At 43.2% G+C, this 14367-nt stretch overlaps 1 protein-coding gene across 1 annotated transcript in view; it reads right to left on the bottom strand.

The window, feature by feature from the left end:
- itpr2 (inositol 1,4,5-trisphosphate receptor, type 2) overlaps positions 1-14367 on the bottom strand; it is a 55623-nt gene that overhangs the window by 20123 nt on the left and 21133 nt on the right. The window contains exons 31-40 of the mRNA XM_083916476.1: positions 14081-14332; positions 13828-13953; positions 13596-13724; positions 13150-13270; positions 12829-13010; positions 12102-12244; positions 11389-11497; positions 1145-1265; positions 594-781; positions 322-502 (exon numbers count right to left, since the gene is read on the bottom strand). Coding sequence (XP_083772602.1) covers positions 322-502; positions 594-781; positions 1145-1265; positions 11389-11497; positions 12102-12244; positions 12829-13010; positions 13150-13270; positions 13596-13724; positions 13828-13953; positions 14081-14332 — 1552 coding nt within the window. The remainder of the gene's footprint in view (positions 1-321; positions 503-593; positions 782-1144; positions 1266-11388; positions 11498-12101; positions 12245-12828; positions 13011-13149; positions 13271-13595; positions 13725-13827; positions 13954-14080; positions 14333-14367) is intronic.

The raw sequence follows: 14367 nt of genomic DNA on the forward strand, positions 1-14367 counted from the left end.
CCTTGGTTATTTAAAAAAACATGCCAGTACAGCAGTGGTATAGCCACAACTGATATTATATCTAATTAATAAAGAATAACAACATTTCCGATTAATGAAGTATTAATAACCTGCTCTCTAATTTTGATCTCAGGTGTAGAGTGAGCGGGTGATTTTATATTGACCAACTCCCTGTACATCATCCCTCATATAGACACCATATTTCTACATTTTGTTTCCTTTGGACAGTGGTTTGCTGCACGTTTCAGATAGAAGAGGTGACTTGTGAATCATAGCCACGGTATATTCGCTATAATACAAAATGTTCAAATGCGACTTTACCTTTCTTCAACCTGATGCTACTGACATCACTGTCATCATCCCTTTTCCTGCAGCTGAGCTCAAACATGTTGACGGACACGGTGGCTCGGATCTCTTGCTGGGCCAAACGCATACGGTCGTAGAAAACCTTGAAGAACCTCTCAGACTTCTTTTGCTTGTACAATTGGTTATAGAAGGAGTTCTGGGTGGGAGGCAGAGTGGTAATCAACATAAATCGAAATCTGAATCTGTGAGACAGATATAAAAGGGATTGGAGTGTCTGTATTGCCTACCTGTATCTGTGTGTTTCCACCCTGGAGAAGCGCAATGCCCAGCAGGATGCTCTCCTCAAACACCCGGTCATTCTTGGTGTTGACTATAAGGTCAATCACCAGCTCTGATGCCCCAACGTTGTCCAAGAGACACTGGATCTCTATCACACTGTTGCCTGGCTTGTCAGAGTCCAGCATCGGAGAACCTCCTGCAGAGATTGAAAATTAACATTTAATATAATAGAGCTCTGAACAAATAACTGCACACATTATTGATCATTTTTGAATTGACTCTAAGTATATTCAACAGCTTTTTGGACGCGTGTGTGTATATAGATATATATATATCTATATACACACACACACACGCACACACACACGTATATATATATATATATATATATATATAAATAATATTTGTATGTGGTGCTTTCGCTTTAGCCAGATTCAAAGTCTGCCAGAAATTGTCAAGCAGTACTTCTCCTAAGAAGCTGTCATGTTAGCTGCTGTTGTTTCCTTCACAGTGAGTACTTATTGTAGTGTCTACTGGGTTTATTTGGGGTTCTCAGTACCTCCGGATGATGGCTTGACAAAGCCGCCAGATGAGCTGTTTCCACTCCCAAGCTCTGACTTGGAGAGAAGCTTTTGATTTCCAAAGTAGCGTGTAAGGAGGATCTTTCTTAACTCGTTTCCCTGTGGAGACAAAAATCACGATGTTAAATCCATATCACAGTCAGAGAGTCCCAGACTCAAACTAGGATATTCACATTTTGAAAAAGTAACATTTGTGAGCCATAACTATAAAAATCACAGTGAGATGAAGGACACGTTAGCAATGTGTCATCCAAGAGAACATTTGTGGTGTGTTCACTGAAATTAAATCCACCCAGGATTGATCCCCGTCATCCCATGATGCATTTCCTTCTTCATGGAAGCGATTCCAGGATGATAATGCTCAACAAAGAAATTGGAGCCTCCACTGAAGAGCATGCCAATAATAATGTTGTCCATTACAAATTTCTTTTTAGGCTTAGGAATGTTATACTTAGTGAGTTAGTCTTTCCCCTTTCATCTTTTACATCAATGTTTTCCTTATTCTGTCTTGAACATGAGACCATAGCATGAATGTTTGACATCAACTTAGAACTTTAATGTACAACATTTATAGGATAATTTCATCAAGAGCAACTTCAACAACATGGGTATCTGGATAACTACATATTTATTTAGGGCTGTATCATATTTTTTTTTTAAATCTCACACATTTCTGTGCGTCTCTTGCGGCATTTGACGCAGATAAGCAGAGATGAGATTAAAGGATTCATAGAGATAATCTCCCCACGGTGGTTGTGTAATCGAAGCGCAAGACTGATTGACAGGTGGATGACTTGCATTATGCTCATTGCCGCCTATCTTCATTGTGCAATTGGATGGACGGACGGAAAAATAAGAATGTATGGACCCTAAGTGTGGTCAGCAACAGTTTCTATAGCAACCTAACAACTAAAAATGGCTTTGATTTGATGACACCTCACCACCGTCATTATTGATCAACAGACAGGAAGGATGGATGAATCATTGGAAAAACCAATCAATTGAAGGGTGGAGCAAAAGGATGAATGGGCTCTATGGGGCCCCCTGTGGTTTCCATGGAAACATGTTAGTAGGACAATCATACTTCCCCTGAAATGCAGGTGGTGGACAAAGTATTAGAAACGACTGTAAATATAAGCGCGTTGCAGTAAGTACAGCTTTGAAGCTCATACTCTGGTGGTACTGAGGTGGCGATCCAAATGGTAAATCTAAAGTAAATCATCAAGTAAAATGTCAAAGTAAACAGGGTTCACAAACTATGTGTTGCTTTTCTGTTTTTGTATTCCATGTGAGAAATCTGTCCGACATTTTACACACCATAAGGATTGAGTGATTTATCAGAAAATTTGTGGTAAGATTAGTTAATAAGGACGATGGCTTGTTCCTCTCAGTTAATGTAGTTATCCTGTGTTTGGCATACACGTTCTTTATTACGTACATTACACAATTTTGAAGTGTTTACCACTGACGCACCAACAATTCATGCAGTGATTATATGGCCTCTTTGTCCCTTTTCAAGTCCCCTTATTATGATTGTCACACCTCTATTAAAGCTGACACATACTGCTAATTGCCATTCAGCTGTCTATGACTCATCTGTGTAGCTTCCTCTGTAAGCGTTGTTTACAGTAGTTGCTGATGCATTGCAAAGTGCGCAAAACTGTAATGTGCCACAGGAAAAAGTCTCTGCTTAACACTGGAACTGAATCATCAAAGATAAATACTTGTCACTATGGATATGTTAGTATATAAATATTTGTATACTTTAAAGTTTGAAGACTCCAAACTGCATGACGACAAAAATGAGGCACCTCCATGCCACACCATGAAGGCTGCCTGGGTACAGTGCAGCTGAAGAGCCTCAAACTAAGTGCACTGAGGAGTGAAGATGTAGAGGAGCACGTGCGGCTGATGCTCCCTGTGTCAGTAAACACTCCATCTCATCTGCAGTCAGCAGAGACACTTGTCTGCCTGCACTGTCTGGCTGATCTGTCTCACAAACACACAGACAGACGCACACGCAGAGACAAGGTCTCATTGCAACTACAAACTCAGCACACTGCTCTGTAAGGCAGTGAATCCCAATTCACTCTCTTTGACTGATTGCAGATTGAATCATGTTTGACTTAACATTTCCCCTTTTCTGACTGGACGTGATGACTTTGCATCACTCTGAAACACCAGGGAAAGAAACACTCCGTGGGCGAAGTTGTAAAGAGGGTGGGGGTGACAGGTTTTTGCTCTTGTTCACCTCCCTTCTGAGCGATGCAGTCTAAGGGCTAGGTCTGCAGAGAGAGAGAAGAGAGGAGAGGAAAGGCAGGATGTCGGTAGAGGAGAGTCAGCCCAGCCTGACTCATAAGCTTGCTGCTGCATTGACGAGAAAAAACTCCAGTCAGGTGATGTAAGAGCCACGAGAAAGAAAGAGGGATAGAAATAGAGGTAGAAGAACTGACAGAAGTAAGAGGAGAAGGGAGGGGGGTGGGGGCGACGGCGAAGAGGAGAAGAACAAATAAAACCCAGCGCGGAGCAGACAGTCGTGGTGTTTTTAAAATGTGCACCGGCACGCCACACTGCGGCTCTGGTGTCCAAGCTGGGGATGAGCTGCCGATCCCACCTCCGGCATCCTCGCACCCCGTCTTCTCCACTCCCTCCCCCCAGCCCCCTTCGCAGCTCTACTGTCTGCATATCTCTCAGACGCCAGAGACATGGATGGAGAAAAAGACAAAGACAAAGCCTGCCCTGTGCTTCTTTAGGTGGTCTGAAAGCTCTCACAGGCAGCAGAGGGCATCACCAGCTGTGAAAAAAAGACAGGCACTGCCAGGGACGGGTGGGAGAGGCTTGAGCTGCTCAGGTCAGACAAGGTTGATTATAGCAGAGAGACAGAACACAGAGGAGGAGAATGTTACCCAAACAATTGTCTGGGGGGGGGGGGGGTAATAGTTTTCTTTTCTGTGTTACTTTCTCCCACAAGAGAAACCTGAGCAGACTGGGTGTGTGTCTTTTGTAAATAGTGGGGAATGCTGATAAAGAACAAGTTTCCCCACAGGCCACGTGAGAGCCGAGTAACATCCAAATCCAACAACTTTACCACCATGAAGCAACATTAAGGTCCCAGCAGAAACTGCAGTCAACACAGTTTGTTCAATACCTTCTATTGTAGTTAGCTCACTGAAACTCAATCTGATCACGCACAGTAAAAGCATGTGTTGCATGTTATCTAACAAAGACTTTAGATGTCTCTAAGGAGTCAGTGAGCTCCACCACAGCTTGGAACTGGAGGGAAAATGAAACGCTTAAAGTGGGAGATGTCTGTAATATAATACTTGTCCATATCAATGTGATGTGTCTTTCTCGCCAAGAGAGTTGTTTCATGAATAGGACAAAAAAAATCAGGAAATCAAGACACACACAGTCACATTATGCTGGTGTTTTAGCACAGACACTTTGGGGACATGGAGTGAGAGTAAAGACGGAGGTGGCAGGGCTGTAGCTGCATCGGGATTTTTTCTTCTGAGCATTGTTTGCGGGAGACATTTCTGTTTTTCAGATGGATTCCAGTGTTTTTAGACCACCCGAATGTCTGGTGGATCTGAATCTTCTGAAAGCATAAAAAAAGGACACGTTTTACGAGTCCACCATTTCCGAGGGGAGTCCCTAAATTTTCTGAAAAGATATGCTTGCAACCTGGTTCTAATTACAGCAAAAACAGGTCGTTGTTGAAGTTTGGAGATTATCGTTTTAAGGCAGTTGCTGTTTTCAAGAATTTCCTTGAAAGAACTGCTACTGGCTTTGACTGATTTATGAAATTCTTGCGATGGCCCTAGATACGGGGTTGAGGACAATATGACAGGACAATAAAGAGATTCTGATTCTGAAAAGGGTCTTTCATGGTACATGTGCATGTGATAAAACGCTGTCAAAGACACCCGTGCATGGAGGCACTCATCACATGCCCGCATTATAATGTTTTCAAGCTGCAATTCCACAGCACATAAAATGTTTTCAACAGACAAACAAGCACATCAGGAAAAACAAATTAAGCCCACGTGAGGGCAACTTGTGAGACTGGTTCAGGGGAATACAAGTCCAGCAGCGTAAACAAGCATTCATTCCACTGTTAGCTGGCGAGTTCACTATGGAAGTGTTACATGTGATTCACTAACATTGTTAGTGCTGACTGTGATGTTGAAGATGGGTAAGATGCTTTGGTACTAAGCAGGGGTTCTTTGTTTCATATGCTGCACTGGTACTCCAGTATACAATGTGGACAAAATAAGAGGAATACCTTAGAAAAAAAGTAGCCCTGCTGTGTTTGCTGGCTTGGATTTGAGCCATGCTGGTGGCATTGCTTTATGGATAGTAATCAACCACTTTGGTCCAGACGGAACTATCTCAACAACTATTAAATGGACTGCCATAAAATGTATATAGGCTTTACTGTTCTCCAGAGTATGGAGCCATATGACTTTGTGGATCCCCTGACTTTTCAACGCCACCAGCCGACCAAAGTTTTCTCTTATCCTGTGAAATATATCAACATCTAACTGATGGATTGGCACAAAGGTTTGTATAGACATTCATGGATCCCAGATGATCAGTCCTAATGATGCCACCATGACGTGTACAGTTGTGGCTTTGAGTCAATTATCTCAAACACTGTACACTAGATAGTCATTAAGTTTGATTAAGACATTCACACTCCCCAAAGGATGAACTGTAATAATGTTGATGAGGCCTTACCTTTCAACTAGTGCCATCATCAAATTTCTATTTGCCCAGTACTTTGATTTATAAGCAAATAGGTACCTGCAAAACTCGTTGTACTCGTGTTTAGTGCTAACTAGCAAATAGTGACTGTGGTAAACATTATACCTGCTAAACATTAGCATGTTAGCATTGTCACTGGGCATGTCAGTATGCTGACATTAGCATTTAGCACAAGGCACCACTGTGCCTTGAGCCTCACAGAGCCACTAGTGTGGCTGTAGACTCTTAGGGTGCTTTTAATTTTCCTCGCATCCTCTCTCGTCCCGTGAGCCGGCGCTAGTTCCACTTCTATCATCATGGAGGACCTTCCAACCACTTAAATGCAGTCTAAGGACACAAGGAGAGAGGAGGCTTCTGGCGGAGGAAAGAGCAATGAAACACAGGTGTTTCCTACACGGAAGTCTTTTATCATGTGGCATGGCATATAAATGCTGCTCCTCCACATGACAGATACAGCTTTGCAGCATGTCATAAGTAACTGACATCGATTAAGACTGACGCTATGAAACAGAGGATTTCTCATTCGGCTCGGCCCTCGTGCCTCTTCCTAACCTCTCTCTTTCACACCCTCGCTGGTAGGAGCAGAGACGTGAAAAAGAGTTAGCATAATGAAAAGCACCCTTAGTCTTGTTCATTTGGTGAGCGTCGATGTGGGACTTTTTCTACATCCCATTACCTTCCAATGATTGTGACTAAGGAAATGACAATTCAGTCAATGACAACTAAACAGTGTACATAAGTAAGTCAAATGCAGATTTCCGCTAGCGCTTTTTCATATATCCGTTACCATGGTAACATAAAAGAGCTTACAGAGGGTCACAAAGGCCAAATAATTGCTCCATAAATTGGTAGTGCATTAGTTACAAACGTTGCCAAATTATGTAATGTGCCAAAGGGAAACGTCTGAAACTGTTGATGACAAACAGTAAATTAAATCCACTCAGTTCGTATCTACTGCAGGGCAATTGTATATTATTCTACAGTGTTTCTATTATTTTGTCCACTAGAAATGTGCATTAGCAAAAGCTAGAAACAATTGTTCCAAACACAAGTAGCAATTCAACTGTCGCCTGTCATGTGCCTCCCTGAGCACAAGTGACCTCACTCACATGCAATCAGATTCAAATCACTATGAACTGTGTCGAAACACTGTTCACAACGACAACCAGTGTCATTCATAGCGGCCCTTACAAGTGGTTTTTACAGGACGTCTCTTTCCTCCGTTGCTGAGAGCTAAAAAGAGTTCGACAGGCTCCGTGCTCCTGGTCCGAGGGCATTTCTACACAGGGTAGACAGACTTCCTGCACCCAGTCAAAGCTTGACCAGACAGACAAACATGTGCTAATCCCTCATCGCCATGGAAACCAAAACATAATACTCAACTAGCAGACACCTCACTGATGGACTGAACAGAGTGGAGGCCACAGGAAAAAAAGATGGACCTCCTCAGAACAAACTCAGGCAGCAAATCATACGTGGCAAATAGTTTGCACAATTTAAAAATAGACAAATGATTATTATTTATATTTGGCATTAGATAAAGATTGATGAAACCTACTGCTATGTTCACATGACAGCAACAGGCTATAAGCCATTTTTGATGGAAGCCAGTGACATGAAGCTACAAAGTCATGCCTAACACTTTGTGGCGTTATGCGCTACAAATCAATGATGATCTGTCCTCAACTTTCAATGGCAAACACTGCAGTTACCATGCTTGGTCGTTTCACGCTTCTATTGCTTGTAGTGTGAACACAGCACGAGGCATTCAGGGTCCGGGTTCTACATTTCCTCACTCCCACTTTCTGATTTGACTCAGCACGCTGTGTCAGCCTGAATTCACAAACCTTTGGCTGGTTTGACCTTTGGCTGAATCAGGCTCACACAGCGTGCTGACCCGCTCCATGTGGATGAACTTAAGCCATGTTCCACTACTCCCATCGGTAGACAGACAACAAGGGAAAACCCTGTAGGATGAACTCACGCAGGGATAGCCAGTGTGGCACTGCATGCCTGGGAGTGTGTGTGTGCGTCTGAGTGAGGCTTTCCGTCTACATGCGTCTGTGTGATGCGCTTAGTATCAAGGAGGGTGGTAATCTGTAAATCTGCTTATCTTGGGCAGGTGGTGTGAAACTTGGCAGGCAAGAAAGAGAGGGTCAGGAGGAGAAGGAACGACAGACAGACAGACAGACTGATAGACTGACAGACTGACAGACTGACAGACTGACAGACTGACGTGTGGATGACAGGGATGAGTGTGAGAGAGAGGGAGGAAAGAGAGACACAGTGTGAGAGTGGTTTGTATTACATAACTAGCTTTTTTAATCATCTGTGAAGAAAAAAACGCTTATATGCACATACACCTAACAGTGCATCACATATGCATGCATGAGTTCACAGAATATAACAACTAAAATATACCAAAACTTATCAAAGCTTGTGCTATTGTATTTAAATGATAATCTAGTGGTATTCTATGTTTTTCTTATTGTCATCAATAAGAACTATGATTCCTTACTGTGTATCCAAAACCTGATATAACTTTTTCCTCTGTGTTAAAGACTTTAATCATTGTAAAACAAAAAACACTTAAAAAAACGTGTGAAAACTGGTTTATCATGATGAACGTGAATACTGTAGTTAATTTTGAACCAAAGCGTATCGAGTCGATGTCGTCCAGAGCATAAACATTGTATGGGAATGCTCTCGTGGCATTTCTTAAGCTGTTTTCACACTACCACGCGGTAACTTGCCGCCTCAAGTCATTACATTGCGGGCAGGCAGGGAGTGGGGGGCCAAGGCGGCAGGGGTATGAAGCAGTTGCCGCCTACGCTAACACACCCAGAGTTCACCGTGCTAACGTTTTGCTTTTTGGGGGGGAATGCTCTTGTTTCTCAGTTTTAAGTTTAAGTATTTTTTTGATAGTTCCCCAAATCTGGGAACATTTCAATCCTACTATACTGTATCCGTCTTAGCCACTAGAGAACTGTGGTGACATTTTAATCCATGAGAAAATTCATTTTCTGACAACGTATACCATCCTGGTGATTTAAATACTCGTAGAGAATCAAATGTGTATTACTCCACAGCTGAAAATAGTCCCCAAGAAACCTATTATTCATTCCTGTTTGAGTAACATTTGAAACACTACAGTGTATATATAAAAAAAAACATTAAACTATATATTCTCTCTACAAAGTGTTGCATTATTGTCTGGGATTTCCGTGGGATTTGACAATCAGGAAAGTAGAGAATAACACCAGGCGTGTTCTTTAGGTGACAAATTGAAATAGATGAGATACTTTTTCAAGTAAAAGTCCACGATTTTAAGTATTTTATGCAGAATTGTAATATTCTATGTGTAATATTTGCAGTTTCAACCTTACCAAGCCCCCCCACACACACACAAAAAAAAAACCTTTGTCACTCAATCTGACATCTTGAGTTTTGGAGCGCAAACATTTATGAAGCTGCCCTTATCTGACAGCCAATAAAGTGCAGTGCAGCAGTAAGAGCCACTGCTGCAAATTCCCCGCCCCCACCCCCAGCTGTCCCGAAAAGGGCTCATGGCATGACCCAGGCAAACAGAGAGCAGAGCCAGGGCGGGACGGGAGGGTTAGGAAATAACTGGTGCGGGCAGACAGAATGCGATAGACTGAGACAAAGCATGGGGGGGGGGGGAGGAGGAAGAGAGAGGCAGAAAGCGGACAGAAGAGTGAGAGTAAGAAGAGAGGGAGGGAGGGAGGGAGGGAGAACGTGATGGTACACGTGACGCTAGCTCAGGCACTGCAGGCTGTTACGTAAGCGCACCCCCTGCCCTGTCTCCTCATGGACTGAGCAGACTCCGCTTCTCTCCAATCCCTCACCCTGCAGCCGCTGCCCACTTTTTTTTCCCTTCCACTCACATGGCTCCTCACATGGCTGCCTACCTCTCTCCCTCAATCACTCTCCCTCCATCTCTTCCTCTCACTATCCTCCACCCACTCATTGCACCCCAGGGGAGCCACCAACCTCTGCTGCCTATGCTGTCACTCTGTCTCACTCTCTCTCTCTCCTTCTGTTTTTGTCTGTCTGCCTCTCCCTCTCTCATTATTTCCATCAATCGTTTCTCCCCCCCCCCCCCCCAGCCCCCTCTCTCTCCTGTGCAGTGAGGCTGCAGCTCCACGCTCAGGGCTACAGGGATATGACAAAGAGAGGCCACAAATACATGCTTGAGCTCACTCACAGACACCTACACAAGCTGACATTTCACATATCGTTATCGCACTGTCTGGCTGCTCGAATGCACCAAGCCGCTTTTTAAATTTTCTCAACTTTGAATTCCTCTGATCGTATTCCACACAACTGTTGAATCATTTGCCTTTTGGAAAAAAACAAAAAAACAGCTTGGCTGACTTACACGAGATGCAAACACAAATATGGAAAAATAAAACTCTGACTCCTGACTGGCTGGCATATACCATATTGAGAAAGGTAGTCTTGACAGTATTACTAATGCAATTACACTGACAGAGGGTAATGGAACGTACATACATTTAAGTGTATTAAGTGAGGCCGTGGTGCAACAATAATAGCCTTTAGTAGGACGGCATTGTCAGCCAAAAATAATCATGTCTGCATGAAATCCCACACAATCAGAGGACAGAAACACATGCTTTCTCAGTTGACTTCAGGGCAACATTAAGTTCAATACACTGAGCTCTAAGAAACACAAAACAGTGGTGATTGTTTTGTTGTTATCTCCTTACTAAGGTTTTTATATGCACACTGATTGAAGCCTCAACTTGAACAACACATTACACTGTGTGTGCACTGCACAGCGTCAACTCGCAACTGGAATAAACTCTTCTAAACCTTCCAAAGGTGATTACGGACTTGACTTTTTTGTACTTTGGCCCTCACCTACCACCCCCTCTTGGCACACATACATACACACACACATACCCACATCCTCAAAACTCCTCTACCAACTCTTGTCATGTTCAGGGCCTCTGGCTGTGAAGGGGTGCAGCAGGCTCATGCACCCCCCACTCACTGCAGTATTGATTTGTTTGTTCGGTGCCCCCCCCCCCCTCGCTCCCTCCCTCCCTCCTCTTTCCCTTGCTTCCTCCCTTCTCCCTCTCAGTGTGAGAGTGTCCTCAAGTGCCTCCCTGTCTTATGTAACAACAGAAAGGCCCACAGCATACTGATGAAGGGGAGTCTGGGCTATGGGCCGACAGACCTGGGAGAAAACAAGGACGATACTGCACTGCTGATGGGAGTACACTGTTGCTGCGGGGATAAATCCACAGCAAACTCTGAGATAATTTTCCCTAATTCATTTGATTTTTTTATGTAACCGTGTCAGACACGAATACCATTTTCTTGTTGAATCCGGGAGTTTTACTTCTAAAAGTGACAATTGACATAATCAAAAGCATGTTTTTGTACAGTACATGCAGGGCCAAGTACTCACAGCCTCCTGAAAGCATTCCTTTTTGTCAAGCATCTCTCTGAGTGTTTGCAGGATCTTGATACACAGCTTCTCCTCTTTGTCCATAAGCTTCTTGGTGTGTTTGATCAGTCTGGAAGAGTGACAAGAGAAGTGCTTTATCATTTACAGTCGTGTTCTTCTACTGGCTCACAAGTAAAAATAAAGCAATACTTTATTGAACACCAGAGGTGAAATCTCCTTTTCTTTTCTTCAGGGAGGTCAGACTGCGGCAGAGTAGCAGCTCCCCTGGAGGTTTGATGGTGTATCAAACCATTTTTTGATTTCTTTGAGTAGCCCACTGAGCACAGGTGCATTAAATCAACTTTTTCTTTACAAATTTATATTGTTAAAGCTAAATGTTGGTCTTCGGTGTTTATCATTACAAATGTGTTTTTGACTTTCAACACCCAAGCCTCCACAACTGCTCCATACATATAAAATAGTTAGTGGTAGTTCATTTGTGTAGGTTTTAGTTAATGCTAGTTTTTCCACCCTGGCACCCTTTCTGACATGCAAGCAACATAATGAATATCAGCAAAAAAATAACACCAACTTCTTTTAAAAGATCTAATCCAACCCTAAACCACTATGCCGGCTGGTCTTCACTGAAGCTAGACTTACACTTTAAAATATTGCCGCCAGACCTTCAGAAATGAGAAATGTGTTCTCCGCACAGTTTATGAACAGTGGCTTACTTGGACATGAACGCTCCGCTCTCGCAGCGTAACCGAGCAGCCTCTGGAAACAGCAGCTCTGGGCTGTGAAGAACATCCACCAGCACAGAAAACTCTGCCTGAACTTTCGGACTGAACTGCTCCTCCAGGAGGGACACGACCCCCTATACATTGCAGACAGACACACATCATGGCTCAATCAAATGCTGTCCTGGAGAGATTGATTTACTGCTTAAGACCACTCAAAAAGCAATAACAAACTTGGAAAGTTTGGAAACTCCTGTTCATGTACATGTCTAGCCACGCCAGCACCACAGCTGTAGGAATGTCAGTGTTGGTTGGGCAGTCCAGCACTTTAGTCCGGATTGAAATATCTCAACAACTGTTGGCTGGATTGCCACATAATGTTGTACAGTTAGCCTCGGTACTAATGAGGATGTAGCCTATTAACTTTGGTGATCCCCTGATATTTCCTCTAACGCCACAATGAGACTCGTGGTTTTTAAGTGAAATGTGTCGTCTGCTATATGATCATTTAACTTTTCATTTAGTTGCACCCATTACATCGAAAATGTCATTTGTCTAACACTTTGGTTTATGATCAGACACCTGCGAAAATAATGACATTCCCATTAGCCTTAGTGCTAATTAGCAAATCTTACTAATGAGCTAAATTAAGATAAGCATTAAGTTCTGCTGGGAATACATCTGAGTCTCAGAGCTGCTGGTGTGGCTGTAAATTGTGCACCTGTAGCTTTTCAATGATGTTCTTGTAGTCAGGACCACCCAGGGGCTCCTTTCGGGGTCGTGTGCGGGCAGAGATCCTCCAGTCCTTGGCTGCTCGCTGCACCATGTTACTATGGACCTTGAGAGACAAAGTGTTGACCTGACTGTCAAGATCCACTGGGATGGCTATGGCCCGTGCCTTAGCTGGGAAAGAACATAAAGTGTTACATTTACCATTACGTTCATTATTCATTTACATTTGAATTATATATGATATATTCCAATGCCTCCATTTCCATCATTGTTCAAATTAAAAGGCTGACAGCCGAGCAGCAACACACACCAACGTCAGCCAGTGTTTTGATGCAGCTCTCAATATTAGCCTTCTGAGCTGAATTGATCCAGGTGCAGTTGTAGATCCTGAAAGAAGACTGGAGCAGCTTGATGAAGACAGACTGGTTCGTCTGTGAAGAGAGACAGAAGGAACACTCTGTTTAAAAGGGGGGATAAATGTAGAGAAAGACAGATAATCCTGATGGAAACACTTCAACATTGAATCTGATAGAAGACGTTAGTGCAGACTTGTGCATAAAACACCTCAAGCATCTATTTGCTGTAGAAACAAATGTCTGCAATGAAACAAGGTGATGATGCAGTAAAGGAGGCAGTCTGCTGTCAAATATTTTTACTGTAAAGTAGCTAAAAGTTGGCAAAGGATTTGGACACGGCATGAGTGAGCCTCCCTGTGGGGGCACATTTCACCTGCTTGTCAGAGGTGTAAATCAATACCTGCAGGTTGGAGTGGTTGACAGAGAAAGGTGAGCTGAAGAAACCCTTGACAATGGCCATCACTGTCTCTGTCACATACTTCTCCAAGGCCAGATCGGCATGGTTACGGTCTGTGGTAGTGTTGCACACCTTAAATACAAAATAGAATATATATATATCTTGGCACATACACTGCCGCATTAGAAAAGTAAAAGGCAGACATGTGTGAGCCTTCAGTCTGAGAGAGCCTTACACTGCACATGTCCACCAAGAAGTTGTCAAAGAGCTTCCAGATATGGTTGGAGGTGTAGATCTCCTTCATTTCTACCTCTGTGTCCACATAGCAGTGATTCACGAAGTTCACGTAAGCAGTTTTCACCTGGGGAATAAAATAAATAAATGTTATTTATTATTATTGTTATTTTCAGAGAAATTAAAATGTATCCAAAGATGAAATAAAACTTGTAATAAGAAAAACAAATACATTATAAATCATGCATGTTTACCTCTGGTATACAGTTGACATCAGTGACAACTTTAACAATGTCATCCAGTGGTAGCAGAGAGTTGCATTTCAGCTCAGTGTAGACGTTCTTTCCCTCAGTGCAGGCAGCTAGAAGCTCCACAAGTGTGTTGTGGTAAGCCAGAGCTCCATCCTCATCTGTGCGCTCTCGTTCGGAGCCCATCATCTGCAGCAACACTGGGAACGAGGAGCGGTCATTGTAGAACACCAGCACGTCTTCGCCTCCGTTCACCAGCTGGAAACACAAACAGAGACCCGTAGAAAACAAAC

This window comes from Echiichthys vipera (genome assembly GCF_963691815.1).
Source record: "Echiichthys vipera genome assembly, chromosome: 7".
NCBI lineage: Eukaryota > Metazoa > Chordata > Actinopteri > Perciformes > Trachinidae > Echiichthys > Echiichthys vipera.